General features: G+C 55.2%; 4 protein-coding genes across 6 annotated transcripts in view; 3 read left to right on the top strand and 1 right to left on the bottom strand.

The window, feature by feature from the left end:
- Positions 1–6,202, top strand: part of LOC138839015 (ubiquitin carboxyl-terminal hydrolase 2) — a 29,549-nt gene extending 23,347 nt beyond the window's left edge. For all 3 annotated transcript variants that reach the window (XM_070038670.1, XM_070038671.1, XM_070038672.1), the window contains 11 exons: positions 425–475; positions 1,289–1,412; positions 1,843–1,954; positions 2,049–2,159; positions 2,301–2,365; positions 2,552–2,655; positions 2,737–2,817; positions 3,269–3,347; positions 3,530–3,637; positions 3,793–3,913; positions 4,438–6,202. In XM_070038670.1, the coding sequence (XP_069894771.1) occupies positions 425–475; positions 1,289–1,412; positions 1,843–1,954; positions 2,049–2,159; positions 2,301–2,365; positions 2,552–2,655; positions 2,737–2,817; positions 3,269–3,347; positions 3,530–3,637; positions 3,793–3,913; positions 4,438–4,525 (1,044 nt within the window). In that variant the 3' untranslated portion in view covers positions 4,526–6,202. The remainder of the gene's footprint in view (positions 1–424; positions 476–1,288; positions 1,413–1,842; positions 1,955–2,048; positions 2,160–2,300; positions 2,366–2,551; positions 2,656–2,736; positions 2,818–3,268; positions 3,348–3,529; positions 3,638–3,792; positions 3,914–4,437) is intronic.
- A 4,862-nt stretch (positions 6,203–11,064) lies between these two features.
- LOC138838795 (membrane frizzled-related protein-like) lies at positions 11,065–15,340 on the top strand. Its single transcript, XM_070038131.1, has 13 exons — positions 11,065–11,118; positions 11,224–11,326; positions 11,415–11,528; positions 11,661–11,822; positions 11,924–12,137; positions 12,313–12,443; positions 12,608–12,733; positions 12,949–13,025; positions 13,675–13,823; positions 14,120–14,250; positions 14,355–14,483; positions 14,896–15,023; positions 15,116–15,340. The coding sequence occupies exons 1-13, from the start codon at positions 11,065–11,067 to the stop codon at positions 15,338–15,340; spliced, it is 1,743 nt and encodes a 580-aa protein (XP_069894232.1).
- A 598-nt stretch (positions 15,341–15,938) lies between these two features.
- Positions 15,939–17,678, top strand: LOC138838794 (complement C1q tumor necrosis factor-related protein 5). Its single transcript, XM_070038130.1, has 3 exons — positions 15,939–16,101; positions 16,336–16,592; positions 16,817–17,678. Exons 2-3 carry the CDS (start codon positions 16,379–16,381, stop codon positions 17,332–17,334), a joined length of 732 nt encoding a protein of 243 aa, XP_069894231.1. The 5' UTR covers positions 15,939–16,101; positions 16,336–16,378; the 3' UTR covers positions 17,335–17,678.
- A 1,303-nt stretch (positions 17,679–18,981) lies between these two features.
- On the bottom strand, positions 18,982–21,721 carry LOC138839014 (E3 ubiquitin-protein ligase RNF26). Its single transcript, XM_070038669.1, has one exon. It carries the CDS (start codon positions 21,192–21,194, stop codon positions 19,893–19,895), a length of 1,302 nt encoding a protein of 433 aa, XP_069894770.1. The 5' UTR covers positions 21,195–21,721; the 3' UTR covers positions 18,982–19,892.
- Positions 21,722–26,304: the final 4,583 nt, after the last annotated feature.

Raw genomic sequence — 26,304 nt, 5'->3', positions numbered from 1 at the left:
GTGCCTATTATTATAGCTGCCTTATATGTTGAACTTGTACTAAAAATATAGGTCATTTGAGATAATGTCTGGATTTGGGACTTGAAATTTTCTGTAGCTTGGAGTCAAATATGTACCCAGATATTACCATTCCTCGTGTCTAGTTCTAATCTCCGGTATTCACTGTAGCAGAGAATGAAGAGTAACAAAGACGTAAGGGGAAATACATGGTCAATACAAGAAAACAAAGCCCTGAAGAGTATTTGGGGCCGAGTTGAAATACAAAGCAGTTCTCAGTTCTCTTTCTTCCCTGGTACAAAGACTGGGTAGAAGAGAGAGTATGGCTGTCCCCTGCCCATGGCCCCGGTCGCAGAATGTTACATGAGAGAGTCTAGCCAGGCCAGCCTCTGCCGTATGCTTACCTGCCACCTATTCTTGCTTTCAGAATTCTAAGAGTGCCCAGGGTCTGGCTGGTCTTCGAAACCTTGGGAACACGGTAAGTTCTTCTCACTCCTTTCCTGAGCCCATCCCCCACACCCCTGACTGAAGGATCTAACCAGTCTCCCACCTCCAGCTGACTTCTGACCCTCTAGGGCAGTTAGTACCTGTCCCTCCCGGCTGGTGCTTCACAGAATTGCTGGGCTCTGCCTCACCCATCCCCCAACAGGAAGTACTGCTAAAAGGAGGTTGGCCGTATAACTCCCAGCATGCTCATCTCCTGGATCCTCCTCCTCCAGGATTCGCATCACTTCCCACCCCCTCTGTCCACCCTTTTGCACACCTCTGTAGTAAATAACCAGTTACATCACCTGGCCCCATCGTAGAGATTGGCCTCATGTCACACTTAGGAAAAGAGGAACCTGAGGCTGTGAAGAGGGTTCATGAGAGGAACTGCAGTAGATGAACTGGAAATGGGAGCCTTTGGTCCTCACTAAAGGAAATGTCGGGGGGCGGGGTTGTGTGCATCTCCCCTATGGTGTTAGTCAGCTTTCCACCCCTATAACAAATAGATGAGGTAAATTACCTTCTAAGAAGAATCAGCACACTTGATTCCGCTTCGGAGGTTTCAAGTCCCTCATCCATTGTAGTGAGGTAGTTCATTGTGGCAGAAGTTCATGGGAGAGTGATAAAGGGAGGGACTGGGGCTCCAGGAACCCCTTCAAGGGCACATTCTCTCAGTACCTAGAGGCCTCCCATCAGGCTCCACCTCCTAAAACCTGTACCACATCCAGCCCCACCTTGGCTGGGGACAAGGCTTCCCAACACAGAGGCCGGTGGCACCCACTGCTGGTCCGATGGTGTCTTGCAGTGCTTCATGAACTCGATTCTGCAGTGTCTAAGCAACACACGGGAGCTGAGAGATTATTGCCTGCAGAGGCTCTACATGCGGGACCTCAGCCACACCAGCAACGCACACACAGCCCTCATGGAAGGTGAGCTCACGGACCTGAGTGGACACAGCCCTGCTCCCCCCTCAACACTTTATTTCGGTGGTCTCTGCTTCCTAGTTGTGGGGGGTCATGGGATTGTGATGTGGTGGTTTGAGGTCCTGGGGATAAGCCCAGGGTTTCGTGTGCTACACGCACCGTCTGCTGAGCTGCATACCCAGCCCCGCTTCCGTTCTGCATGTACATGTGCCTGGTTTTCTTTCTCTGCCTACTTCTTGTTGGGATTCTAGGTTCGGGGAGATTTGGTTGTTATTTTCTAAGACAGGATCTAGCTACATAGTCCAAGCTGGCCTTGAGTTCAAGATCATCTGGCCTCATTCTTCTGAGTGCTAGGACTTCAGATGTTTGCCAGAGTTTCTGTAGACACTATCTTACCTCTCCTCCACACCCTCTCTGTGATCTCTTCTTCCAACAGAGTTTGCAAAACTAATTCAGACCATATGGACTTCATCCCCCAATGATGTGGTGAGCCCATCTGAGTTTAAGACCCAGATCCAGAGATATGCACCACGCTTCGTTGGCTATAAGTAAGGGCCTTGCATGTATGTCCTTTTCAGGGTACACAGCAGCATGAGCAGGGTCTCAGTACAAATATGCTGCTTACTACTTCTTTGGGTTCAGTCAGCAGGATGCTCAGGAGTTCCTTCGCTTTCTTCTGGACGGGCTCCACAATGAGGTGAACCGGGTCACCGTGAGGCCGAAGTCCAATCCGGAGAACCTCGATCACCTCCCGTGAGTGCAAGGAACTTGAATTTTACCTACGTTGTTGGGAGTTCCAACTTGGGCAAGAGATTAAAGACCTAGAATGATAGACCCTTAAACTACCCATAGTTTTAGCTCTGACCCAATTGATTTCCTGTCTCTGATTCCCAGTGATGATGAAAAAGGGCGGCAGATGTGGAGAAAATACCTAGAGCGGGAAGACAGCCGGATTGGGGGTAAGTGCATGGACAGACGGAATGCCAGCTTTCACTGTTTTTGCCTGAGCAGAGCATGCAAAGCCCTGAAGACTCTTCTCTCAGGGAACTCTATGGGCCAGTGTGCCGTAAACCAGGCAGGAGCTGTAGAAGGGAGACCCGGTGCTCATCCTCCTGTGTCAGCATCTCCTGGCTTTCTTTTCCCAGATCTCTTTGTTGGGCAGCTGAAGAGCTCCCTGACGTGCACCGACTGTGGCTACTGTTCTACAGTCTTTGACCCCTTCTGGGACCTCTCACTGCCCATTGCTAAGGTACACACCACTGCAGCCACCCCTCCGGAGCCCCTTCTCCCGTTGTTCTGCATCACGTACCGCTAACCCCTTCCTTTCCAGCGAGGCTATCCTGAGGTGACATTGATGGACTGCATGAGGCTCTTCACCAAAGAGGATGTGCTCGATGGCGATGAGAAGCCGGTAAGTCCTTCTCTGGGAATGGCTAGAACATATTTCCATGGGACTGCTTTGGGGAATGTCCAGCTGAGGAGTTACAAGCTTGACCTATTGACTTTGCGTTTTGTGTGTGTGTGTGTGTGTGTGTGTGTGTGTGTGTGTGTGTGTGTGTGTGTGTACGCGTGTGTACACACATCGCTGCTGGTACTAGGGCTTGAACTGAGGGCCTAGACATTGTCCTTTTAGCTTTTTCACTCAAGGCTGGGGCCCTGACACTAAAGCCATACCTCTACCTCTAGCTTTTTGGTGGTTAAGTGGAGCTGAGAGTCTCAGATTTACCTGCCTGGGCTGGCTTTGAACCCAGCTCCTCAGATCTCAGCTTCCTGAGCAGCAAGGATGGCAGGCGTGAGCCACTAGCACCTGGCTTCATTGGCTCCGTTGACTTCTTTCTAGCCCCATTTATCTTGTCTTCCAGACCTGCTGTCGCTGCCGAGCCAGAAAACGATGTATAAAGAAGTTCTCCATCCAGAGGTTCCCAAAGATCTTGGTGCTCCGTATCCTTAAGTCCTTCAGGGCAGGGACCTGACTTGGAGGGTAACTGATGACCGGAGACTGACCAAAAGATAACAGGAGCAGTGGGGACTGGCTCCTGTTCTTTGCTGTTCAGCTTCTCCGGTGTAGAACTTGATCCCTCCACTTTGTTCCTGTTGCATTGCCCTTGACTCAACACCCCCAGACCTGAAACGATTCTCAGAGTCCAGGCTACGAACCAGCAAGCTCACAACATTTGTGAATTTCCCACTACGAGACCTGGACTTGAGAGAATTCGCCTCAGAAAACACCAGTGAGTATCTCTGAGCAGGCCCGAGTGTGTCAGACACAAGCGGGTAGAAATGAGGTTGCCAGCGTGAGTCGGTAGAGGTGAGGAAGGGGAGGCGGAGGGGAGGTAGTGTGGGGCCAAGAAAGACCTCCAGGGCTCCATGCCTGTCCCCTCTGCAGACCATGCTGTTTACAACCTGTATGCTGTGTCCAATCACTCCGGAACCACCATGGGCGGCCACTACACAGCCTACTGCCGAAGTCCAGTGACAGGCGAATGGCACACTTTCAATGACTCCAGGTGAGAGACAGCTCCACCGGGGGCTCCTGGCTGGCTGGCCACCTGTACCTCACTCATCTACAGGGCTTCCATCTTGAATGGACAAAAAGAGTCAGGGAAACCCGGCACCAGTGACTCACACATGTAATCCTAGCTACTCAGAAGGCTGAGGTCTGAGGATCGAGGTATGAAGCCAGCCCAGGCAGGAAAGTCTATGAGACTGTTATCTCCAATAAAACTACTCAGAAAAAAAAAAAATTGGAAAGTGGTTCAAGTGGGTAGAGCACAGAGAAGCTCAGGGACAGCACCCAGGCCCCGAGTTCAAGCCCCAGGACCAGCAAAGAATGAATGAATGAATGAATGAATGAATCAGGGCCAGAAAGCAACAAAATACACCCAGGAGGTGCGGCCCACTCAGAAGCCTGAAAGGCCGAGGCTAGTGTTGGGTGGACCACAGAGACGTGAGAGACGGGCCCTCCCTCCTCAGCACTGCCTGTGTCCCCACCGCCGCCTCACAGGGCTCTCACTTGTCCATCTCTCCACAGTGTCACACCAATGTCCTCCAGCCAAGTGCGCACCAGCGACGCCTACTTGCTCTTCTATGAACTGGCCAGTCCACCCTCCCGAATGTAGCAGTGAGGCGCTGCTCCCCTCCCCCTCCCTGTGGTGGCCCCTTTTCTGTTTTTTAAAAAGACAAAAAAGAAAACCACAAAAAAAAACCAACATACACACACAAAATCCTGACAAATAAGAGAAAATAAATTAAAATAAAGCTGCCGAGCAGGAGTTGATGCAGCCTGGTCGAGGTCTGGAGCGAAAGGAGCCAGGTGCCCCGAGCCAGGCCTGGCAGGGAAGATGGACTGGACACAGAGACTGGAGTCGGCACAGTTACTCCCTCGGCTTCTCTTGTTTGCATTAAGCTTGTGGTTTTTTCCTGTGTGTCACAACAACAGTCTGTGGGGAGAGGATCATCATCCACCTGCTGCCCTCTCCAGCCCCCACGCCTTCCGGGAAGACAGCGCCCTCTGGAGCCCGCGGGGAGCATCGCTGCCTGGATCGCAAGATGGAGGACCCCAGTGTCTGCATGTACCTGCTCATCAGTCCACCCATGAGCCAAGAGCCCTCGTTAGGCTGCTAAGTCCAGGGGCACAGATTAGGGCACGTCTTTTGACAAAAGCTGGCTTGGGTTTTTAGAAGCCCAACTTTTTTCTTAATTACTGTAACGAACGAACTGGAGATGCTCGACTTCACACCTCTTCACAGCTGGGGCTGACTTGTTTTTCTTTTTAATTCAAGTACAATGTTGTTCATGCTCGCCCCCTGTGGTGGCTAGGTGGGTGTTGGCCAGGCCCAAACATAGCCACAGTAGACCTGGGATGGAAAAGTTTTTTGTTTTGGGGTGGTTTGGGATTCTTTTTTTTTTTTTTTTTTTGCTTTTGTTTTTGTTATTTTAATGTTTTGGATGGAATCTAGTTGCCTCCAAGAATTGTGCCTTATAGCATTTGGGGACCAGGGGGTAACTGCCCCTCCCTGAGATATCCCTCAGCCTCTCCCATTTCCCCAGTGCCATGTTCGAGCCTGTGGGCAAGGAGGGCCCTCCCCTCGGCCCCGGGCACTTTGTACAATGCAGTGAGGTAAAGGGAAATGGACAGAAGGAGATTTCTTAAGATAGTGTATCAAGTTCTTCCTGCCCAACTCCTCGTCCTCCCCTGGTCTACTCCCCAGCTGTTTGAAGGGTAGCACAAGCCCCAGTCCCCAGAGCTGCTCTCACCTTTAATTTATTCTCTTTAGTCCCCTCTCCCCTAGGCTCCCTGCCCCGCCCCTTCTCAGAGCCGCCTAGACACAGGTCCTCTGGACTGAGTTTCTCAGGGATGCCCGTGCCGCGCCTCACTCACGCTCCTCTTGGCATTGGTCTTTAGTCCTTCCCTGGGAGCTGGAGCCTGGGGTCTGAGGACATCTTGCCTCCATCATCTTTCCATGGGCTTGCTATTTTTTGCCCTGAGTCCTTAGAACTCCGTGCTGTCCCAGAGAGCAAAGCTGTTGGGCATTAAGGCGTGGAGCACAGTGCTCCACACATCCCCACAGCCGGGCCTGGCTTGTGCCTTCACAGCCTGGAGGGCCCCTGCTCCCAGGCAGAGGCACCAGAGAAAGATCCCTGAGTTTACCTGGCCTGACACCCTTCTCTAGGGAAGACCTGTGAACCTGAGCCCAAGGGCTGGTGTACACTTGTTTACTGTGTAAGCAAGGGTAGAAGAATGTCTGATGTACAGTGGAACCTTGTACAGAATAAATAGTAGCTTTGAGGAAGAAGATGGCAAGTGGTGGAGTCTTGATTTGGGAGGAGGTCGAGCCTGCAAAGGGTCCCCAGCAGAGCAAAGGCCATATTTTTTTTTTTTGCTTCAGCCTGCAAATGCTAAGTTCTGGCAAAAGTTGCCAACTTGTTCTTAGACATTTCACTTCTGGTAAGAAGTTGAAATGTTATACACATCAGGCATGATTTTCTTCTCAAACTCACGATTGTTTATATAGCCTTCATTAGAAGGGTGACAGGTCATGTCCCATATTCTAATATATTCTAGAGATAAATTCCAGTATATTCTGAGATTTCATACTTGAGAATGCTGACATCGCTGCTTGGTGTGGGGACTTTTGTGTATGATCAGTGGTCGTTTTGAACTACTACCAGCTTGGGTGATCTGCTGTTTTGCTGAAACACCGGGGTGCTGGTGCACAGCTGTGAGGGCAGGCCCAGGCCTCTGGCTCCTGGGGTCTTGGAGGAGGCATGGCAGGGGCCTGACTCTTGATTAAAAAGTCTCAGCTGGGGGACTGGGAAGGTGGCTCAGTGGTAGAGCGCTTGCCTTGCATGCTTGAGGCCCTGGGTTCGATTCCTCAGCACCACATAAAAAGAAAAAAGCCAGAAGTGGCACTGTGGCTCAAGTGGTAAGAGTGCTAGCCTTGAGCAAAAGAAGTCAGGGACAGTGCCCAGGCCGTGAATTCAAGCCCCAGGACTGGCAAAAAAAGAAAAAAAAGTCTCAGCTTTTCAACAAGACTTAAGAACAGCTATCTGTGATAAAGGTCTAGTCCCCTAAGGAGTTTTTCTGGTGGCTTGTGTTTGGCTCTGGGAGTATTTGGTTTTTAGGGTGCTGGAGATCAAACTCAGAGCCTATGCGTTCTGGGTAAGTGCTCTGCCACTGATTGATAACCTCTGTCTACTAAAGAACTTGTTTGAAGGCTTCAGCTCTTCAGCTCTAACCCCTACATGCTCACCGGGGCATTCAGGGACATGGCCTTTCCATAGGTAGCCCTGCCCAGCTGCCATTCCTCCTGCTGATCTTAGACCCAAGAAACTGAGGTATCCAGCTAAGCCTGCCATTGAGAGGGAGTCGGCTTGCCTTCACAGCTGTGAATACTTGAAAAATCAAGGCAAATCTCTCCCATTCTCACTGAGCCAGAAACCTACCTGCTGTGATTTAAGACCTGTGGGTTGTGTGACTCTCCTCGTGGATGGGTAATCGTGGGGGCATTTTTCTGGATATTTCCTGAGACAGGAGAAGGATTGAAAGTGGTAACACCATCACTGTGACTTTTACTGAGGGACTCACACTTCCCTGCCCACCCCAGGAAGGACCTGAACCAGGATATGATCAATTGAGATTTTTTTTAAATTGTTATTGTAAAGGTGATGTACAGAGGAGTTACAGTTACATAAGTCAGGTAATGAGGACATTTCAGCATATGACTTTTTTTTCTTTTTGGTCGTGCGTGGGCCTTGAACTCTGGGCCTGCGTGCTGTCCCTTTTGAGCTCTTCAGCTTAGAGTGCTCTACGTGAGCTACAGGACCACTTCCGGTTTTCTGAGTGGTTTATTGAAGATAAAGAATCCCACGGACTTTCCTGCCTGGGCTGGCTTTGAACTGCAATCCTCAGATCTCAGCCTTCTGAGTAGCTAGGATTACCGGTGTGAGCCACCAGCACCCGGCTTCAGGATATGATTTTAAAAGCCAATTATTTCCCACACGCCTAAGATGAACAAAACCTCTTCAAAATGGAATAAGCTTGGAGGCGAGTGTTCTAATGCCTCAGATTCGTTTTGTGCTGGCAGTAGACGCGATTGTACATTTTTGTCTCATGGGGGATACGGTAGCGGGGACTCAACACAGGCCTGGCACTCTTGCTCCCAGCTCTCCCTTCGGTTCTTAACCTGTGGTGCTTTCTAACCGCCTGGGCAACAGGCCAAGGTGCAACACGGACCCTCAAACAGAAGCAGATCTGTCCTCAGGGTTCTTTGCCTCCTAGCAACTTGGGATTTCTTCTCTCCTCGGTGCTGGCATTCCTGCGGGCCTTGCCCGGGGAGGAGGTGCTCCCTCAACTCGCAGTTTCTCTTGTATAACCTTGAACTAGAACCTCCCCCTCCAGGGGCCTCTGTGCCTCATCCACAAATTGGCTAGATCTAGTGAGTCCTGAAGGCCTTGGCTCAGTTGTGTGCATTCTAAGTCATTTTTCCTCCAAATTACATGTTCAGGAGGAGATTCACACATCCACGGCTCCCTTGTTCCCATTTGAAGAACTGCTATTTTGAGTGATCAGTGCTCAGAGAAATTCATATTTCAGCCTCTAAAGCTTCAGAGCCAGAACCACAGCCGTCCCCTTGTCCATCCTGCACTGAGCTCATGGCTGCCGGGCCTGGGAGAGGCAAAGGCTGGATGGAGTTGGTTCTCTTTCCATCTGAGCACAGTTTCTAACTGCTTCATCACCAGCCTCGTGCAAGACGTTCTGCAGCATTTTCCCACCCTGCACCTATTAGGAACCCAGCTGAATAGCAATGTGACATTCATATACCCAAAAGACCCACATGAGCTAGCTACCTGTGCCGTAGCAGGTCAATCTGAGCTGGACACCTCTGAATGACTGTCCTGACCTTTCAAACCCTCCCAGGCACAAGCAAGTGCCTGTGCAGGAAGCCAAAGACAGCAGAGAGCAGCCAGGAATTAAACCCGAGATTACTTCTCTGAGCCTCGGTTTGCTCATCTGTGATCGGAACATAACTACCAGCTCAGAGTTATGAGTGGCTTAGTGGTAGAGCACCAGCCTTGAGCAAAAAGAAGCTCAGGGGCAGCGCCCAGGCCCTAAGTTCAAGCCCCAGGACTGGCACACACATACACACACAATAACAGTATGGCACACAGTAGGTACTCAACAGATACTCACTTTGCTGCAATTGGGCTTTGGGGGATTTGTTTGGTGTTTGGGATGCAACCTGGGACCTCCTGTATTAAATAAAGCACACAGTACTGGGGGGAGGGAGTCCTTGAAGCTATGTAAAAGGCTTCCCCTCAAAACCAAGCGCTACTAGACTCCAGGGAGAGGCATGAGCCCTAGATGGAAAGCAGTCCCCAATGAGGAAGATGGAGAGCAACTGGGGGGTGGAAGCCGCTCCTGGGTGCAGAAGATCCACCTGGGATCACAAACCAGCCTCTCCTTCGGCTCTTCCTCCTTGCTCTCCCCTCTACCACTCTGCCCCTCTGCTCCTGTACCACACCTCCCCCCACCTTGTGGGTGAAAGTATTTGCCATAGGAAAAACACACTGGATCTGTTCTGTTCTGTGTTCAGCTCACCTCCGCATTTTTTTTTCAGTCTTTTGTAAAATGGTTATGGAAGAAGAGAAACGCTTGCCCAGGGCCCAAATTCCACAAATGGTAGCCAGCGATGCTGAGCTGCTTCAGACCCTCTTCCCTGCTTGATTCTGAGTGTAAGCAGGATTAATACAAAACTGACTCTCCTTTCTCCCCAAGGACACAGGGCCAGCCCAGGATTTTCCTGGATAGCTTCATATATGGGGAAAGGACAAGAGACCCAAGCACCAGTGGCTTATGCCTATAATCCTAGCTTCACAAAGCTGAGATCTAAGGGAATGAAGCTAGCTGGGCACTGGTGGCTCATGCCTGTAATCTTAGCTACTCAGGAAGCTGAGAGCTGAGGATCAAGGTTCAAAGCCAGCCCAGGCAGGAAAGGCTATGAGACTCATATCTCCAATAAACCACTCAGAAAACTGGAAGTGGCACTGTGGCTCAAGTGGCAGAGTGCTCACCTTGAGCTAGCTGAGGGACAGTGCCCAGGCCCAGAGTTTAAGCCCCATGACTGACAAAAAATTAAAATTAAAAAAAATAAAGGAATGAAGCTAGCCCAAGCAGAACAGTCCATGAGACTCCATATCCAAAACAATTGGCAAAAAGCAGGACTGGAGGCATGACTGAAGTGGTAGAGCACCAGCCAAGCAAACAAGTTGAAAGACCCTGAGTTCAAACTCTAGTACTGGCCAAAAAGAAAAACAAAAAAGGGGGCATGAAGTGATCCCGGCAGTACGGGCTTACAGCAGACCCCATGAAAGCAAACAGCACCAACGGCAGCTCTACCCCTACCCTGCCACATTACTTCTCCCTTGGGTCCTTTCCCCTGCAGGCTTGGGGGCCTGGGGCTGGGAAGCCAGTTCTCCCCACCCTAGCTCGTGCCGGAATGGCTTCTCTTCTTATTCTGGTCACATAGGTGGTATAACAGGGTCCGCCGAAGACCCAGGCTTGGCAAATGGCCACATCACCAAAGTAGTGAGGACAGGACCAGTGGGCAGCTGGTTTTGTCCACAGCCCTTAGAAGGCAGAGGCCTGGAAGCTACCAGTCCTACCCACCCCCCACCTTCTTTCCTCTCTCTGTCTCCCAGACCATTTGAGTCCTCCTGATGTTCTCTTCCAGTGCCCTAGGAGGTTTGCTCAGCACATTGGGGTGAGGCATAAGGGGCTGGTGAGTGGCTCCCCTAATCCCAGACCCCTGTGTGCCTAGCTTCCTCACCCGTATACCCAGGCGTTGCCTGTGCCTTTAAGAACTTCCACCCTTCGCTGGGGTCTGGACCTCAGCATCCTCAGCTGAGTTGGATTAAGGGCCCATTTCATGCCTTTGCAAATTCCTCCACACTTGATCCCCTCCCCGATGGGGACTGAGCAGCCAGTAGCCAGCCAGTCTGCCAAGAGCTGCTGGTCTAGCCTCGCAGCCCTTTCTTCTTTGGAAGTAGAAGCTGCCCCTTTGGTAGGGGGCTCGTGGACGGGAGTGAGCCCTCGGGGAGATCCCAGGGAGGGGCTGCTCTCAAGGAGACTCCAGAGAGCCATGCAGATGTTTGGGCCATGAAGAACCACTCAGATGCCATCCTCTACACAGAGGTCACAGAACTGAGCAAGGTAAGGGCCACAGAGAACACCACTCCCAAGACCCCCGCCCCCACCGGACACACGCCTGTCCTTGGCCCTCTCTACCTCTCTACCTCTAGCCTCTCTACCTTCCAGAACGAATTCTGCAACCCTGCCTTTGAACCGGAAGCAGGGCCACCGTGCCTCCCTCCAGCCTTCCAGCAGGATGGTAGATGCACCATCCAAGCTCCCTGGCATGGTAACTCGTGGGGACAGGACCCAGGGGACAGTAGAGGGATGTCCAAGAGAAAACTCCCCCCCCATCCTCCCCCCCCCCCCGCCTGCAGGCCGGCGTCCCCGAGGGCTGCGACCCGATTGTCACTTCTCCTGCCTCTGTATCCTCCTGCTCACCAGCCTGCTGCTCCTGCTGCTCGGGCTGCTGGTGGCCGTCATCCTCGCTCGTAAGTGCCCAGCACTGCTCAGGAAAAGGTCTTTAAACTGGGATTCTGTGAACAGCACCCCCCTCCCCCCACACACACACTCCCCAGGGATCCAGCACCTCCAAATCACCATCCTCAATCCCTTGTCCCCAGAGTTGCAGGTTGCACCCCTATCTGGGACTACTGGGAGCCCATGGCCCACCCAGAGCCTCACCACCATCAACACTGTCTCTGCCACCACCACCAGCAGCAGCACCGCTTCCCCAACAACGACAGGGCAGCGGGAGGCAGACTCCAGCCCTAGCGGCCATGCCAGTGAGTACCGGGGCGTTCCGGCAGCCAGAAAGCCAGGCTGGAGAGAGGGGGGGAAGGACCTCCCACCTTTTGACTTCTAAGCTCTACCTCCAACTCTGCAGCCTGCGGGGGTCTTCTTCCTGGCCCAAGCGGCTTCTTCAGCAGTCCCAACTACCCAGACCCTTACCCACCCAATGCCCACTGCGTGTGGCAAATCCAGGTGGCCAAAGACCACGCCATACAGCTCAAGATCGAAGCCCTCGGCATAGAGGGCATGGCCTCTTGTCTCTTCGATCGCCTGGAAATCTTCACAGAGCCTGAAGGGGCCCTCCTCAGGTAGGTCCTCCTCCCCTCAGAAACTCCACCCTGTCTAAAGGGTGTGAAGACAGAATAATCTAGACTGGAAGGGAGTTGAGAGACAGGACCCCAGGGACCTGCTCTGTCACTACCTGGCTGCGCAGCCTGGAGGAAACTCTAAAGCACCCATCACCCTCAACCTGGATTGTTTCAGGGTGTGTGGGAGGGTGCCTCCCCCCACACTCAACACCAATGCCAGCCGCCTCCGAGCAACCTTTGTCTCAGACAGCAGTGTGGAAGGATCTGGCTTCCAGGCCTGGTACCAGGCTATGGCCCCCGGACACGGTGAGTGTCTTTCCACCATGTCCCAGCTGCCTGCCGCCCATCCACTCACTCCCCCACCCCCCAAGTCCCCCCACACATACCCTCCCATGCCCACCAACAGCTCCCGCGACTCCCAACTCTCCGGGAATGGGTGGGGTTGGACTCCAGATGTCCCCCCCCCCCAGGGAGCTGTGTCCAGGATGAGTTCCATTGTGACCAGCTCGTCTGCCTGCTACCGGACTCAGTGTGTGATGGTTTTGCCAACTGTGCCGATGGTAGTGATGAGACCAACTGCAGTGCCAACATCTCGGGTATGAGCCCGGCCAGGCCCACGGGAGGGACTGTCTTAGGCACCTGACCCCAGGTGGGGCCAGGACCCGTATTCCCAGTGCTTTTCCTTGCCTGGTCATTCTTCTGGCCAGACCTTGCTTGCTTAGGGGCATGGCCTACATGCATCCTCTACCATCGCTGAGGCCTTGCTGGGCCTAGATTCCAGCCGCTCATGAGCCCTTCTGCTTCTCCACAGGGTGTGGGGGGAACCTGACTGGGCTCCAGGGCACTTTCTCTACCCCCAATTCTCTACAGCAATACCCTGTCCAACAGGTAAGCACAGGGCGCCGGTATAGGATAGCACACATGGTGACAGCAGAGCCACCAAGGTTAGGGTGCCTAGGAGCAGGATGGTGCACACTGTCCTGTGCTTGGGAGGCCAGAGATCAAGCAGGCAGGAAGGGAATATTATATTAAGGACTAAGGCATGCCCATGGGCAAACTCATCCATCTTGGGAACCAGACAAGTTAAAAGGCTGTGTGTGTGTGTGTGTGTGTGTGTGTGTGTGTGTGTGTGTGTGTGTGTGTGTGTGTGTGTGTGTGTGTGTGTGTGTGTGTGTGTGTGTGTGTGTGTGTGTGTGTGTGTGCGCGCGCGCGCGCGTGCACTGGTATCCCTCATTAAGCTTTTTCCCTCATGGCTGGCACTCCACCACTTGAGTCATACCTCTAGTTCAGCTTTTATTGTTGCTGATTCTCGTGGAGATAAAGTCTCACACACTTTTCTGCCTGGACTGGCTTCAAACCATGACTCTCGGGTCTCAGCTTCCTACATGGCTAGTACTACAGGCCCCTAGCTTCAAAGGCCCTTTGTAAGACCTAGCAGGGGCTTCCGTTAGGGCCCTGCCCAGCGTGGCCTGGGGGCCACAGAACCCCTCTGGAGCTCAGCACCCACGAATGTCTCCATCTGTTGCCTCCCCCCCAGCTTTGCACCTGGCATATCTCAGTGCCGGTGGGACATGGCATAGAACTCCAGTTCCACAACTTCAGCCTGGAAGAGCACGATGAGTGCCAGTCTGATTACGTGGAGGTGTATGAAGGGCGCAACCCAGGACCTCCCAGCCTCCTGGGCAGGTACAGAGCAGGGGAAGACCGTCCACCCCCCCCACACATCCTCCATCTGCCAGGCCAGAATCCCTAACCCGTGACTTGCTCTTTCTCACTCCTGCTGTCCTCCCTCAAACCTCTCCTCATCCAGCCCTTCCCACCTTGAGGGGCCATCCTCACCTCCCACTAACCCACCCTGACTCTGTCCTGGCAGCTCAAGTGTGCACCCTCCTCCTCAGACCCCAAGTTCTGCATGTGGGGGACTGCACCCCCCCCACAGCCCAGCTCAGAGCCTGGGCCCAGGACCACTCTGCTCTGAGCAGGTTCTGTGGGGCTGAGCCACCCCGGCACCTCATCTCCTCACACCACCAGCTGGCTGTGCTCTTCAGAACGGCTCAGGGCACCCGCAGCAGGGGCTTCTCAGCCACCTACCGGGCCTTCAACGCCACACAGAGTAGGTGCTTCTGGGAGAGTTGGTGTGGGCGGCGGCAGTGGCCCCCTGGAACAGACCAGAGCCGTTGGCACAGCCCGGGTGCCACAATGCCTGTGTGCCTACAGACCCCTGTGGGCCGGGGGAGCTCTGCCAGGATGGAGGCTGTGGAGCCCTGCGGCTGGCGTGTGACTGGTGGAGAGACTGCACCGGAGATGGGGCCACCAACTGCAGCAGCCCCTCCTTCCCGCCCCCAGGTGAGGAGCCGCCCCTTGTGCCCTGGTCAGCAGGGCACCCCACTCAGAGGAACCCCACAGCCTATGTCCCCACACACCTCCTGTCTGAGAGGGGCTGGGCCCCCCGCTGGGGAGTGTCACCCCAAAGGGATGACACTGGCAACCCTGGGAACAATGTCAGCTATCTTGTCTCAGACAGTCCTGCTTCACAGCCCGCTTCAGACTTAGGGGAGCTTTTTGCACAGGGCAGGCCCTGGCCCCTTTGAGGGGCTATCTTCCCTGGACAGGGAGGGGTCTGTACAATGCCCAGGGTGACAGCACGCTTGGAGCTGGCTCTCCAGTAACAGTTCTCCATGTTAGCTCCTCCCACCTCGCAACCCCATCTGACACACCTGAAACCAGGAGCCCCCAGTGACCTTCCTCTCCCCCACAGAGCTAGCCTGCGAACCTGTCCAGGTGGAGATGTGTCTCGGGCTCAGCTACAACACCACTGCCTTCCCTAACATCTGGGTGGGCATGGCCACCCAGGAGGAGGTGGTAGAGGTGCTCAGAGGCTACAAGGTGCGGGGCAGAGGCCAGCGGAGGTCCTGGGCTCCAAGAAGGGGAGGGAGCCTGGGAACAAATCACTGAGGATGGCTCTCTTCTTCCCACAGAGCCTGACCAGTCTTCCTTGTTACCAGAACTTTCGGAGGCTCCTGTGCGGGCTGCTTGTGCCCCACTGCACACCCCTAGGCCGCATCCTTCCTCCTTGCCGCTCTGTCTGCCAGGAGGCAGAGCACCAGTGCCAGTCTAGCCTGGCGCTGCTGGGCACCCCCTGGCCCTTCAACTGTAACAGGCTGCCGGCAGCAGCTGGCATGGAGGCTTGTGCCCAGCCCTGACCCCAAAGCCAGCCCCTGCCCCTTTGCCTGCCTGCTCTCCTCTGCCTATATGGGTGGCAGGAGGGAGACACAAGAGGGGACCTTGCATGGGGTTCTGCCCATGCCCCCCCTCAGGGCTCAATCGGGGGCTCATGGGGTTCCTGCCCCCGCCCCCCAGCTTCCCTGCTTCCTCCCTTGTCCCCCCACTCCCCTGCTCCCCTCTGAGCCACTGGACAATCTAGATGGGTCCCAGCCGAGGCCCTGACCTGGATTTCCTATCTTCTGCATCCAACTTTCCATCTGCTGCTTCCAATCCCTTCCCACCTGCTCCTCTGCTCTTTCCTTTTAGTCAACAGCTCTGTTCGAGGGCCAGAGCAGAGCAGCGTGGCAGGCCTGCCCTCGGCCCGCGCTGGCCCCTTCCCCCGCGGCTTCGGCTGCCCCTAGGTCTCCGGAGGAGCCCGCGTGTCTCGCGGCTGTTCGGCGCGGGCTCCGGGCTCCGACTCCCTCCTCCTCCTCTCCCCCCACACTTTGGCCGGCCGCCGGGCGACACCACGAGTTATTTCCCTGCTATTTCCCTGCCCAGAGTTCTTGGCCTGGGAACAACTGGTTTCCTCTCGAAGTCTGGGAGGGGCAGCGCGGAGCGGCCGGAGCGGAGCGGGGCGCGAACCAGGGCCGGGGACCCGCAGGGGCAGGGGCAGGGGCGGGAGTGGGGCCGGCCCGAGGGTCCGGCGTGGCAGCGAGCGCCCCCAAAGCCGACCGACATCCAGGGGGCGTCGGGAGGGGTGAGTCTAGATGGGGGAGGGGCCTGCGGGGAAGCCTGGGGGGAGGGCGACGGGGGGTGGGGCACCGGTGTGGGGGGAGCCGCCGACCCCTCCCCAGACGTGGGGGTCCGTCCCCCTCGCGTGGCCGCCCAGCTTCGGGTACATGGTGGTGGGGTGGGACCCACAGCCGGGTCCCGGGTCCTGGGGTTCCGGCCCCCCCCCCCGCCCCCGACTCCACCGCTGCCCGGCCCCCAGATCACCGGAGGACCCCAGCGTCCGGGCTCCGGGCTCCAGCACCATGAGGCCGCTCCTCGCCCTGCTGCTCCTGGACCTGGCGTCCGGCTCGTCCCCGCTGGACAACAACAAGATCCCCAGCCTGTGCCCGGGCCACCCCGGCCTGCCCGGCACCCCGGGCCAGCATGGCGGCCAGGGCCTGCCCGGCCGCGATGGCCGCGACGGCCGCGACGGTGCGCCCGGAGCGCCGGGCGAGAGAGGCGAGGGCGGGAGGCCGGGTAAGACGGCACCAGGCCCGGGTCCCGCCGGGGGGCGCCGCGCGCCGGCGGGGGGGCGGGGCGGGGGCGGGGCGGGGGGGGGGGTCAGGCTGTGGGAGCTCTTCAGATCGGCGGGAGCCCCGCAGGAACGGGACGCGGGGGTCGGGGTGGAGGGCTGGGGGGGACAGCAGAGGGGAGGGCGCCCCTGCCGCCGCCCTCCCTGCACCTCCTCTTCCCTCCCGCAGGGCTGCCGGGGCCGCGTGGGGAGCCCGGGCCTCGAGGAGAAGCGGGCCCCGCGGGGGTCGCGGGGCCTGCGGGCGAGTGCGCGGTGCCCCCGCGCTCGGCCTTCAGCGCCAAGCGCTCCGAGAGCCGGGAGCCGCCGCCGGCCGACGCGCCGCTGCCCTTCGACCGCGTGCTGCTCAACGAGCAGGGCCACTACGACGCCGCCAGCGGCAAGTTCACCTGCCAGGTGCCCGGGGTCTACTACTTCGCCGTGCACGCCACCGTCTACCGGGCCAGCCTGCAGTTCGACCTGGTCAAGAACGGCGAGTCCATCGCCTCTTTCTTCCAGTTTTTCGGGGGGTGGCCCAAGCCGGCCTCGCTCTCGGGCGGCGCCATGGTGCGGCTGGAGCCCGAGGACCAGGTGTGGGTGCAGGTGGGCGTGGGGGACTACATCGGCATCTACGCCAGCGTCAAGACCGACAGCACCTTCTCGGGGTTTCTGGTCTACTCCGACTGGCACGGCTCCCCGGTCTTCGCGTAGGCCCCGCCGGGGAGGGCGGCGCTGCGGCCCTGCGCCCGCCCTGCGCCCGCCCTGCGCCCGGGAGGGCCGGACCCCCTGGGACCCTGCCCGTGGCGCCCTGCGGCCGCAAGGATGGAGACCGGGGAGGAGACCGGAGCGGCAGCACGGGGCAGTGGCTGGATTTCTGCCCGAGACCAAAGCAATGTGCTGCGTTGGCAAATGTAGGTCCCCGGCTCCCCCTCGATTTCTCTGGCCCAGAACCCCGAAGTGGGATGCTCTCTTCCTGCTTCTCTGAGCCTCCCCCGTCCCTCGTGCTCGCAGGGCCGGCCCTTCTCTCAGAGGTCACTCAGTAAACTTTAAACCCTTCCTGCTGCTGGTGTCCGCCTTTCTGCAGTAGTGGGGGTGCCCTGCCTTGAGCGCCGTGGGGGGGGGCGGCAGGGGTCTGGTGTGGGCCTCTGGTCATACGGAGAAAAAGGTGCCTTTTTCTAAAGGATGCCAAACCAGGTGGGGGCTGCCTTCACCGCGAGTACCAGGCTCTGCCTGGTCCCTGGGTGACTGGAAACGCTGAGTCGTCTCTGGGATGACCACCAGGGGGTGCGACGCAGCAACTGCTCTCTGCTTAAGCCTTAAGTTCTTAAGGGTGATTATGTGGAGGAAGGGTACTCCGGCTGCCGAAAGAATTCCAGATGGGGGGGAGCAAGAAAAGAGGGGGAGGGTCTTCTGCTCCTGGCTCAGGAAGTTTATCTTCCCTGGTAAAATGTTTATTCCTACATTAAACAGAGACTGGAAGGAGCCAGCCTCCCCTTGCTCAGGCCCCTGTCCAGGATGGGGGGAGGGAAACAAAAGCCCAATCCTGCCTCAGGCCTCCCAGCAGGGGCCAAGGTGGGGAGCTCTCCCCCAAGGTGCTGCACACAGCCTGGGTGGGCCAAGCCTTTAAGTCTAAGGCTGGCCCCAAAGCGCCCCAGAGGTTCACCTCCTGTGATCTTCAGGGTCTAGCCTGGGACAAGTTAGTCAAGTTAAAGACTAACAAACTTGCTGGTGGTGTGCGCAGCCTCTCAGCCTTGGCGGGGCTCTCCTCAGCTTCTGCAGGCCCCACCATCTCCTCCCCCTTCCAGAAGGCATTACACTCCTAGACATAACATACAATTATGGGGCGGGGGTGCTGCTGGTCATTTGAGGGCAGCTACAATCTAAGGGGGCTGGGGCCCAAGTGCACTGGAGACAGACCGCAGGCCTCTCGGGCTCCAGCTCCCTGCCTCCACTAGGAGGTCCCACCTCCACGGTCCAGCCCAACACTGCAGCAGGCTCTCAGCCAAGAGACACAGAGACACGCACCAGTTCTGCAGAGATCCCAAGTCCTCTCCTGGGAAGACTGATTCAACGGGTAAGAAGATACCTTTGGCTCCTTGAGGGATTGACTCTGGCAAAAATGGAAGGTATAGGGGAGGCATGTCCAGACCCATGTGTGCAACACAAAGAACAAATCAGAGTTAGCACTAAGCCGGTCAAGCCTGTCACAAGCTTTTCCTTGGCACAGCCCTGCCACTCTACCTCATCTTCCCCAGTTCTAAGGCCTGGTTCTTCAAGACACAACGGATGTGAGAGACCCTGCTGCAGCATCTGTCACCCAGACGCTGCTCACCTTTGCAGGGATGGATGCTGAGGCGGTTAGAGCTGTCAATAGAACTTTATTCATCAGAAACTGGCCCCTTCTGTTTGGACCCTAGTGAAATGTGCACAGTCTGCCCTCCCCACTAACAGGGAGAGACAAAGAGAAATGCCATTTTTCTATGCCATGTGGGGAGTGAGGGAATGAGTAGAAATTTGGTTTTTCCTCCTGAGGTTCCCTGTGGAGCTAGGGAGCCCCAGGGCATATGGTCCCAAAGCCAGGTACACACACACACACACACACACACACACACACACACACACACACACACACACACACAACACACACACACACACACACACACACACACACACACACACACCATAAATGAAAATTGATCCCAGCTTTTGGATTGAGTTTGGAGGGAGTCTCATCAGATCGTGACAGGCAGAAGCAGCTCTCAGAGCACCTGAGTCTACCCCCAAACCTAGCAGGACACAGGGATACTGGCTGAACACCAAAGTTCAAGACCATCCCAAGGCCCCTAAGTTATCAAAATACACAAATGACACTGATGTGTTGTGGCTGCAGAAGCTAGGAGGAAAGTGGCAGGTAAAGAATTGTAAATCACCAACAGAAAACACGAACAGGAAGCGAAGGATAGCCCCAGAAGCTGACATCTGGGTGGGCCCTGGGCAGACTTGAGGAGAGGCCACTGGGGACAGTCTCAGAACCCTTGCATAGTGAAATACTCACCACCCTCAGGATTAAGGGACCCACGGGGTTCAGCAAAGCCATGCTAGCCTGCCCCACCCAGATCACCGTTTTCCAGTGTATCCCATCTCCACAGATGTATGGCTTGATGCTTACGGGGAAGCCATAGCCACAGAGGTGATTCAGGCCATAACCTGGAGGTTTCTGCGTGGGAGGGTCTGCGAGGAGCGTGGAGGGTGGGTAGGCAGAGTGGTTTTCAGAGGTAGACATTGAGGGTCTGCAGGATGCCGCGGCGGCAGAGCGGGCAGTTGCGGTGGTAGACGGGGTGGCGCATCAGGATTTCAGTGCAAGCCTGGCACAGGCACAGGTGCCGGCAAGGCAGGAGCAGCACAGTCTTGCTCTGGTCCTGGCAGATGACACACTTTTTCCGCTCCTCTTGCTCCTTCAGCAACTTCCATGGGTCTTGTCCAGCCGTGGGTCCCTCCTCATTGAGTCTCTCCCGGCCCCGGGCAGGTGGATTTCTGATGGTGCTGACCTCCTCCTCTTCTGCATCAGCTCTGGGCCCCGCTTCAGGAGGTGTGTCCTGACCCTGGGTCCTGGTGGGGAACACTCTCCTAGGGCCACTCAGGGGGGCTCCTGGTGCCCCTCCCCGGTTCGGCCAGCTTGCCAGTTGTAGGCTACGGCTCCAAATACGGTGCCAGGCCTCCACGCCAAGTGCTAGGCGAGACAGCCGAAGGACATCCTCTCGGAGCCGGTGGTAGGATGGGCGAGTGTGAAGCTGGCTGAGTGCTCGGGTGGCCAGCCTCAAGATGAGGTCCGGGTGCAACACAGTCACAGTCACTGCCAGCACGCAAGCCAGCAACACCAAACCAGTGAGATTGACAAGCACAAAGCTGGCCAGGAGGCGGGCGGCTGAGGCCAGCAGCTCCAGGGCTAGTTGGCAGGGGGTCCAAAGGAGGATGGCCATGGCCACAGCACTGCTGGAAATGTGGGACAGGAAAGCGGCCATCACGTCTGTCATCCTCCACAGAGGTCCTGTCACGGCATCCCACAGGGCCAGCACCAGGGAGAAAAGGTTCTGTGTGCCAATGAGGCAAATATTAACCAGGCTGTTGACCACGTAAGCCACCAGGCTCATGGCAATGCCACAGATGTCACAGGCCTGGCGCAGCAAAGCGTGGCCATTGGAGATGACGTTGAGCACACCCCGGTGCAGGATCTCCCGGCTCCGTAGCGCCCCATGAGAGGCCAGGTGTCCCAGGAGCTTCAGGCTCTCCAGCCCAGAGCAGCAGCTATAGAGCAGGGTACCCAAAGCCTGTAAGCCCCCAAAGATGAACCGGACCAAGACTTCGATCAAGGCCAGCAGTGAAAGCAGGACACCTCGGCCCAAGTGCAGAAGACTCGTCAGTACCGTGTGTGGCAGGTTGTAGATGAAGGCAAGGAGCCAGGCCAGGGAAGCCAGGAGGGAAGACACCAGCAGGAAGTTGAGATCCAACACCAAGGTCAACACGTCCAGCACCAGGCCCACCCCATTCACTACGAGGTACACGGCCTCCATGATCAGGACGAGTCGAGCGTGGTCCGGAAGGAAGGCTGGCTCCTCGGGGAGGGCGTTGTCAATATTGTGGGGAGTCGGGGGTTAACCTGGAAGGGAACCGCAGTCCTAAGGAAGGAGTGGGTCGGAGGGAGAGGCGGCCAGGTGCCACTCCAAGGGTCCCTGTTTGGAGGCTGGGCCAGTTCGGAAGAGGCCCAACATCTCTGAAGTGAAGGCGAACCCGGGCTGCACGGCAGATCTCCGCTTCGGAGGCCCCGGGCGGCGTACCACGGCCGGGCAACGGGTCAGACCTGGAGGAACCGAGGACCGACAGGCTGGGACCAGGCCGGGCCGGGGCCGGGGCCGGGGCCGGGTGGGGGCGGCGCGGGCTGGCCGCGAGTTCGCGGTCCAGCGACGCAGGTGCCCCCGGCCCCGCCCGGCCCCCGTCCTCCTGCTCGCGGCGCTCGACGCCCACCGGAGGAGTGGGAAACAGAGTCAGCTTCAGCAAGGCCCGACCTCGGCCTCAACTCCGCTGGGCGCCGCCATCTTGTGCGCGGAGGGGTGGGCAAGAGGCGACCTAGGCAGGGCGGGACGATGACCGCCAGCCAATCGGCGAGGTCCAGCCGCAGGAACCTCGAGCGCTCATTGGTCCCTTTGAAAGGCGCCCAAATGGACGTACTTTCCAAAGAGAGGAGCGGACACGTACAATAGCCCCTCCCCTTTAAGTGGTGATTGGTCCGTTGACGGCCTCGTGGCCACGCCCTCTGTGGGCTGGGGCCTGGGCCATCGCCGTCTCCGCGTCCCGGTCAGACCCGCCTTCGCACCTCTTCTCGTTCATTCCCTCATTCTATCAGTTATCCAGCTCCTACAATGCTTTGCGGGTGAAATCCTCATTGTGTCAGCTTTGTGTGACCGATGACAAAGTACCCGTGGTAACCAGTTTTCTTTTAGTGCCGGCCCTGGGGCTTGAACGCGGCCGGGTGCTCTCATTGGCTGCTGGTGCTCCACCACGTGAACCACGGCCCCGTGGTAAACTGGTTCCTTTGGCGCCGAGGAGCAGCCAAAGTCCTGACCGTGGCCTAACTCCCTTCTACTCGGGCCCATCTGTTCCTCCTGCAACACTGGGGTAGAAGTCAGGGCAGTCTAAAATCCCCCCGAAGTACTGTTACATAAGCCCTTTGTGCAAAGCACCCTTCTGAAGGTGCTTTGGCCAAACAGATGACCAACTGCCAGACCAAACCATAAACAGACACTTCACCCGAGCTGGGGGGTGGTGGGGAGGAGAGGAAGTACTTGGACCAAGAGATGAGACCTGTGATTAGTACAAACAAGATCCTTCATTTGCATAACAGACTGTCCAGTGATTGGTGCAAACTCGGTTCTTCATTTACATAATGGCCTGTCTTGTTATTGGTGCCAACCGAACATGAGCAAACTGTGCTTGGTGTAACACCTGTCCATTCCAGACAGGCTGACGGGCTGGTCAACCTCAGTTTGTGAGCTCCAATGCCCTACCTGTCAGGGACCTGGTATCTGATTCCTGAGGCCCAAACCCTATGTCACCCCGCATAGGTGACAAAGTAGCTGTCAAAGGCCTGAGGCTGATTGTCACTGTTTACTGCCATCTGCTCCACTCCCTGCAAATATTCACAATAAGGAGGAACTTCTCCACCTACCTATGATTTCTATGTAGGTAGAATAGAAAGGTCCCAGCCAGCTGGTTTATAATACACTAGGGACACATGAACCTCTGAAGAATATTGAGTTCAAAATTTATGTTCACAACACCAACGGCCCCAGTGGGTCACATCTGTAATCCTAGTCACTCAGGAGGCTGAGATCTCACGATCATGGTTCAAAGCCAGCCCAGGCAGGAAAGTCCATGAGAATCTCATCTCCAATAAACCACTCAGAAAACGAAGTGGTGCAGTGTTTCAAGTGGTAGAATGGTAGCTGAAAAGCTGAGGGACAGCGTTCTGGCCCAGTTTAAGCCCCATGACCAAGAAAAAAAAAGTTGGTTAGCTTTCAAATAGTTCTAACAGGGCTGGGAAGGTGGCTCAGTGGTAGAGCGCATGCCTCAGAGGCCCTGGGTTCGATTCCTCAGCACCACATAAGCAAAAATAAAAAGCCGGAAGTGGCGCTGTGGCTCAAGTGGTAGAGTGCTAGCCTTGAGCTGAAGAGCTGAGGGACAGCGCCCAGGCCCAGAGTTCAGGCCCCATGACTGGACCCAAAAAAACAATCAAATAGTTCTAACATTTAGACATAGGACATTTGAAGTCTGCTGTGTATATTGGCCTCACAAATATGAAGGGTGGGTCTGTTCCTTCTATATCTCCTTTAGCTCCCTATTTTTAGTTGATTTTGACATTGTTTATATTTGAAAGTGTGACTACAGATTATAGTGTATAAAATATCTATCATATCTTACACAACAGGTAGCTTTTTTTTTTTTTTCTACCAGTCCTGGGGCTTGAACTCAGGGCCTGGGCACTGTCCATGAGCTTCTATTTTTTGTTTTTGTTTTTGTTTTTGGGGTCCGGTTGTGGGGCCTGAACTCTGGGCCTGGGCACTGTCCCTCAGCTCTTCAGCTCAAGGCTAGCGCTCTACCACTTGAGCCACAGCGCCACTTCCGGCTTTTTTTCTTTTTGCTTATATGGTGCTGAGGAATCGAACCCAGGGCCTCAGGCTTGCAAGGCAAGCACTCTACCACTGAGCCACCTTCCCAGCCCTCCATGAGCTTCTTTTGCTCAAGGTTAGCACTACCACTTGAGTCACAGCGCCACTTCTGGCTTTTTCTGTTTATGTGGAACTGAGGAATCGAACCCAGAGCTTCATGCATGTGAGGCAAGCGCTCTATCACTAAGCCAGATTTCCAGCCAGATTGGTTGTTTTTGTTTTGTTTTGTTTTTGTCAGTTATGGGTCTTGAACTCAGGGCCTGGGCACTATCTGAGCTTTTTTGCTCAAGTCTAGTGCTCTACCACTTTGAACCACAGCACCACATCAAGCTTTTTCTATATATAGCATTCTGTGATTGAAAAAGATACATCGTGGACTATTCCTGTGTATAGAAATTGTCTTTATTTTCTTAACAGATGCATGGTACTCCCCTCCTAGGTGCTGCAGCAAGCACTGTTTTTAGAGGCCTTGGTGAAGGGTTCTGTCCCACATTGAGTAGGATATGGAAAGGAAGAGAGGCTACCAAGATCTCAGTCACATGTGGGAGACAAATGGTTAAAATAAGGCCACACCTTGTGTGCAGCTGGCAGCTTTCCCAGAAATTATTGGTCCTTTCCAACTTCCATCATCCAGAGGAGGGGTGGGACTTAGAAAGGAAATGGATGCTTCCTTTAGAAAGTAGGGCCTTTGGTTCTATCCCTCTGGGGCCAGAACTCTGATGGATTTAAAGTGGATTGTGATCCCTCCCCAAACTATTCACACACCCCAGCTGCCGATGATAACTCCTTGTAGTTTACAAGTCATCTGAAATCTAGCCACCTCCTTCCCTAAACCTCCTCCCTGTGGGATAGAGCTAAAACCCCACCCAGTGTGCTACTCCAGTTTAAATTTCCCACTCTATTTACCTGGTTTCCCACCCTTTATCCTTTTTTTTTTGTCTGTTGTGGGCCCTGAAACTCTGGGCCTGGGCACTGTCTCTCAGCAATTCAGCTCAAAGCTAGCACTCTACCACTTGAGCCACAGCGCCACTTATGGCTTTTTCTGTTTATGTGGTACTGAGGAATTGAACCCAAGGCCTCATGCATGCAAGTCAAGCGCTCTACCACTGAGCCACCTTCCCAGCCCCCCTTTATCCTTTCAAATGAGGCTAGTCATCTCTCCTCCACAAAGCCTTCTTTGACTACACAGAACTGGGTTAGCTTCCTGTCTTTTTTATTTTGAAGTTCTAGCAGGAGTTTATCTTATAGGGCTTAGGTAGAAAGAAAAATAAATAGTTCCCACTTTCCATGCAGAATGGGGTTCTTAAAGACTCTGTGTGGGGCTGGGAAGGTGGCTCAGTGGTAGAGCGCTTGCCTTGCATGCATGAGGCCCTGGGTTCGATTCCTCAGCACCACATAAACAAAAAGAAAAAAGTGGAAGTGGTACTGTGGCTCAAGTGGTAGAGTGCTAGCCTTGAGCTGAAGAGCTGAGGGACAGCGCCCAGGCCCAGAGTTCAGGCCCCACGACTGGACTCTCCCCCCCCCCCCAAAAAAAAAGACTGTGTATTTGCTTCTTGTACCCAGCAAGTTGTGATCTGATTTGTTTACAGTCCTTGCCTGAATGCCTTTCCCAAACATAGGGACCTCATCTTCACTCATTCTATCTCTAGCCCCTGTGTAGTTAGTACTTGGTTGTGGGGCAGACAGAAGGGAACCATTACCAGACCCTTGCCTGTCACCTCAAACCTTCCCAGTCTCTCACCTTGTCTTGCTGAAGTTCCGTCATCACTCAGGATGATGTAGAATGAGACTCAAGAGTCTACCTCTATAATGCCTTCATCCTTTTCCAACCGCATCCTCCCAACTTAGTCCATAAAACCAAGGAACAAGTCGGATTAGCCAATCAGGAGCACCAGAGGGCGCTCTTGGGTCAAGAAGTAATCAGAAACCATTGTACACCCAAATTCCAGTTTCAACACACAATTTTATCATTGCTTAAGAAGCTGCAGTGGCTTCTCATTGCCTAACCTATAACCTATCTTACGTTCCAAGTTCTTTCTTCATAGTCTAACTCCACCTCAACTGCAAGCGCCCTCTAGCCTAGCCTAGTCACCCTTGGCATTGATTATTCGTCACCACGCCTGCTGTCAAGACTTGGTTGGGTAGCCAAATCTCCCAAGACCTCCAAGTAAGCATAATGGAAATAAAAGTAGAGGGTTTGTCTTGCAAGCTCCCTCACTTTCCCCCCCCACCAGCCCCATCTGGGCAGCTTCCCTCACTGCGTGGGCCTGGCTGAAGGTATACATATGGGCTGTAGGTACAAGGCTGTACTGTAGGTACATATGGACATGGCTGTGGGAACATGGTTACATGTAGGAGCATAGCTATGGGAACTTGGCTTCAAGTACTATGTATAACTAAATGTTATATATAGACATGCATGGTTCTTCCCTTGTAGTAGATCTAGGCACACAGCTGT

Source organism: Dipodomys merriami, unplaced genomic scaffold, assembly GCF_024711535.1.
Source record: "Dipodomys merriami isolate MVZ:Mamm:240054 unplaced genomic scaffold, mDipMer1.0.p SCAF_29, whole genome shotgun sequence".
NCBI lineage: Eukaryota > Metazoa > Chordata > Mammalia > Rodentia > Heteromyidae > Dipodomys > Dipodomys merriami.
This window is presented reverse-complemented; position numbering and strand designations above follow the sequence as displayed.

Bases quoted from the DNA above. Each gene is read 5' to 3' on its own strand.
- LOC138839014 (XM_070038669.1), bottom strand. From the start codon at position 21,194: ATGGAGGCCGTGTACCTCGTAGTGAATGGGGTGGGCCTGGTGCTGGAC.
- LOC138838794 (XM_070038130.1), top strand. From the start codon at position 16,379: ATGAGGCCGCTCCTCGCCCTGCTGCTCCTGGACCTGGCGTCCGGCTCG. The intron at 16,593-16,816 runs GTAAGACGGCAC...TCCCTCCCGCAG, and splicing joins AGGCGAGGGCGGGAGGCCGG to GGCTGCCGGGGCCGCGTGGG.
- LOC138838795 (XM_070038131.1), top strand. From the start codon at position 11,065: ATGAAGAACCACTCAGATGCCATCCTCTACACAGAGGTCACAGAACTG. The intron at 11,327-11,414 runs GTAACTCGTGGG...CCCCGCCTGCAG, and splicing joins CATCCAAGCTCCCTGGCATG to GCCGGCGTCCCCGAGGGCTG. The intron at 13,026-13,674 runs GTAAGCACAGGG...CCTCCCCCCCAG, and splicing joins AGCAATACCCTGTCCAACAG to CTTTGCACCTGGCATATCTC.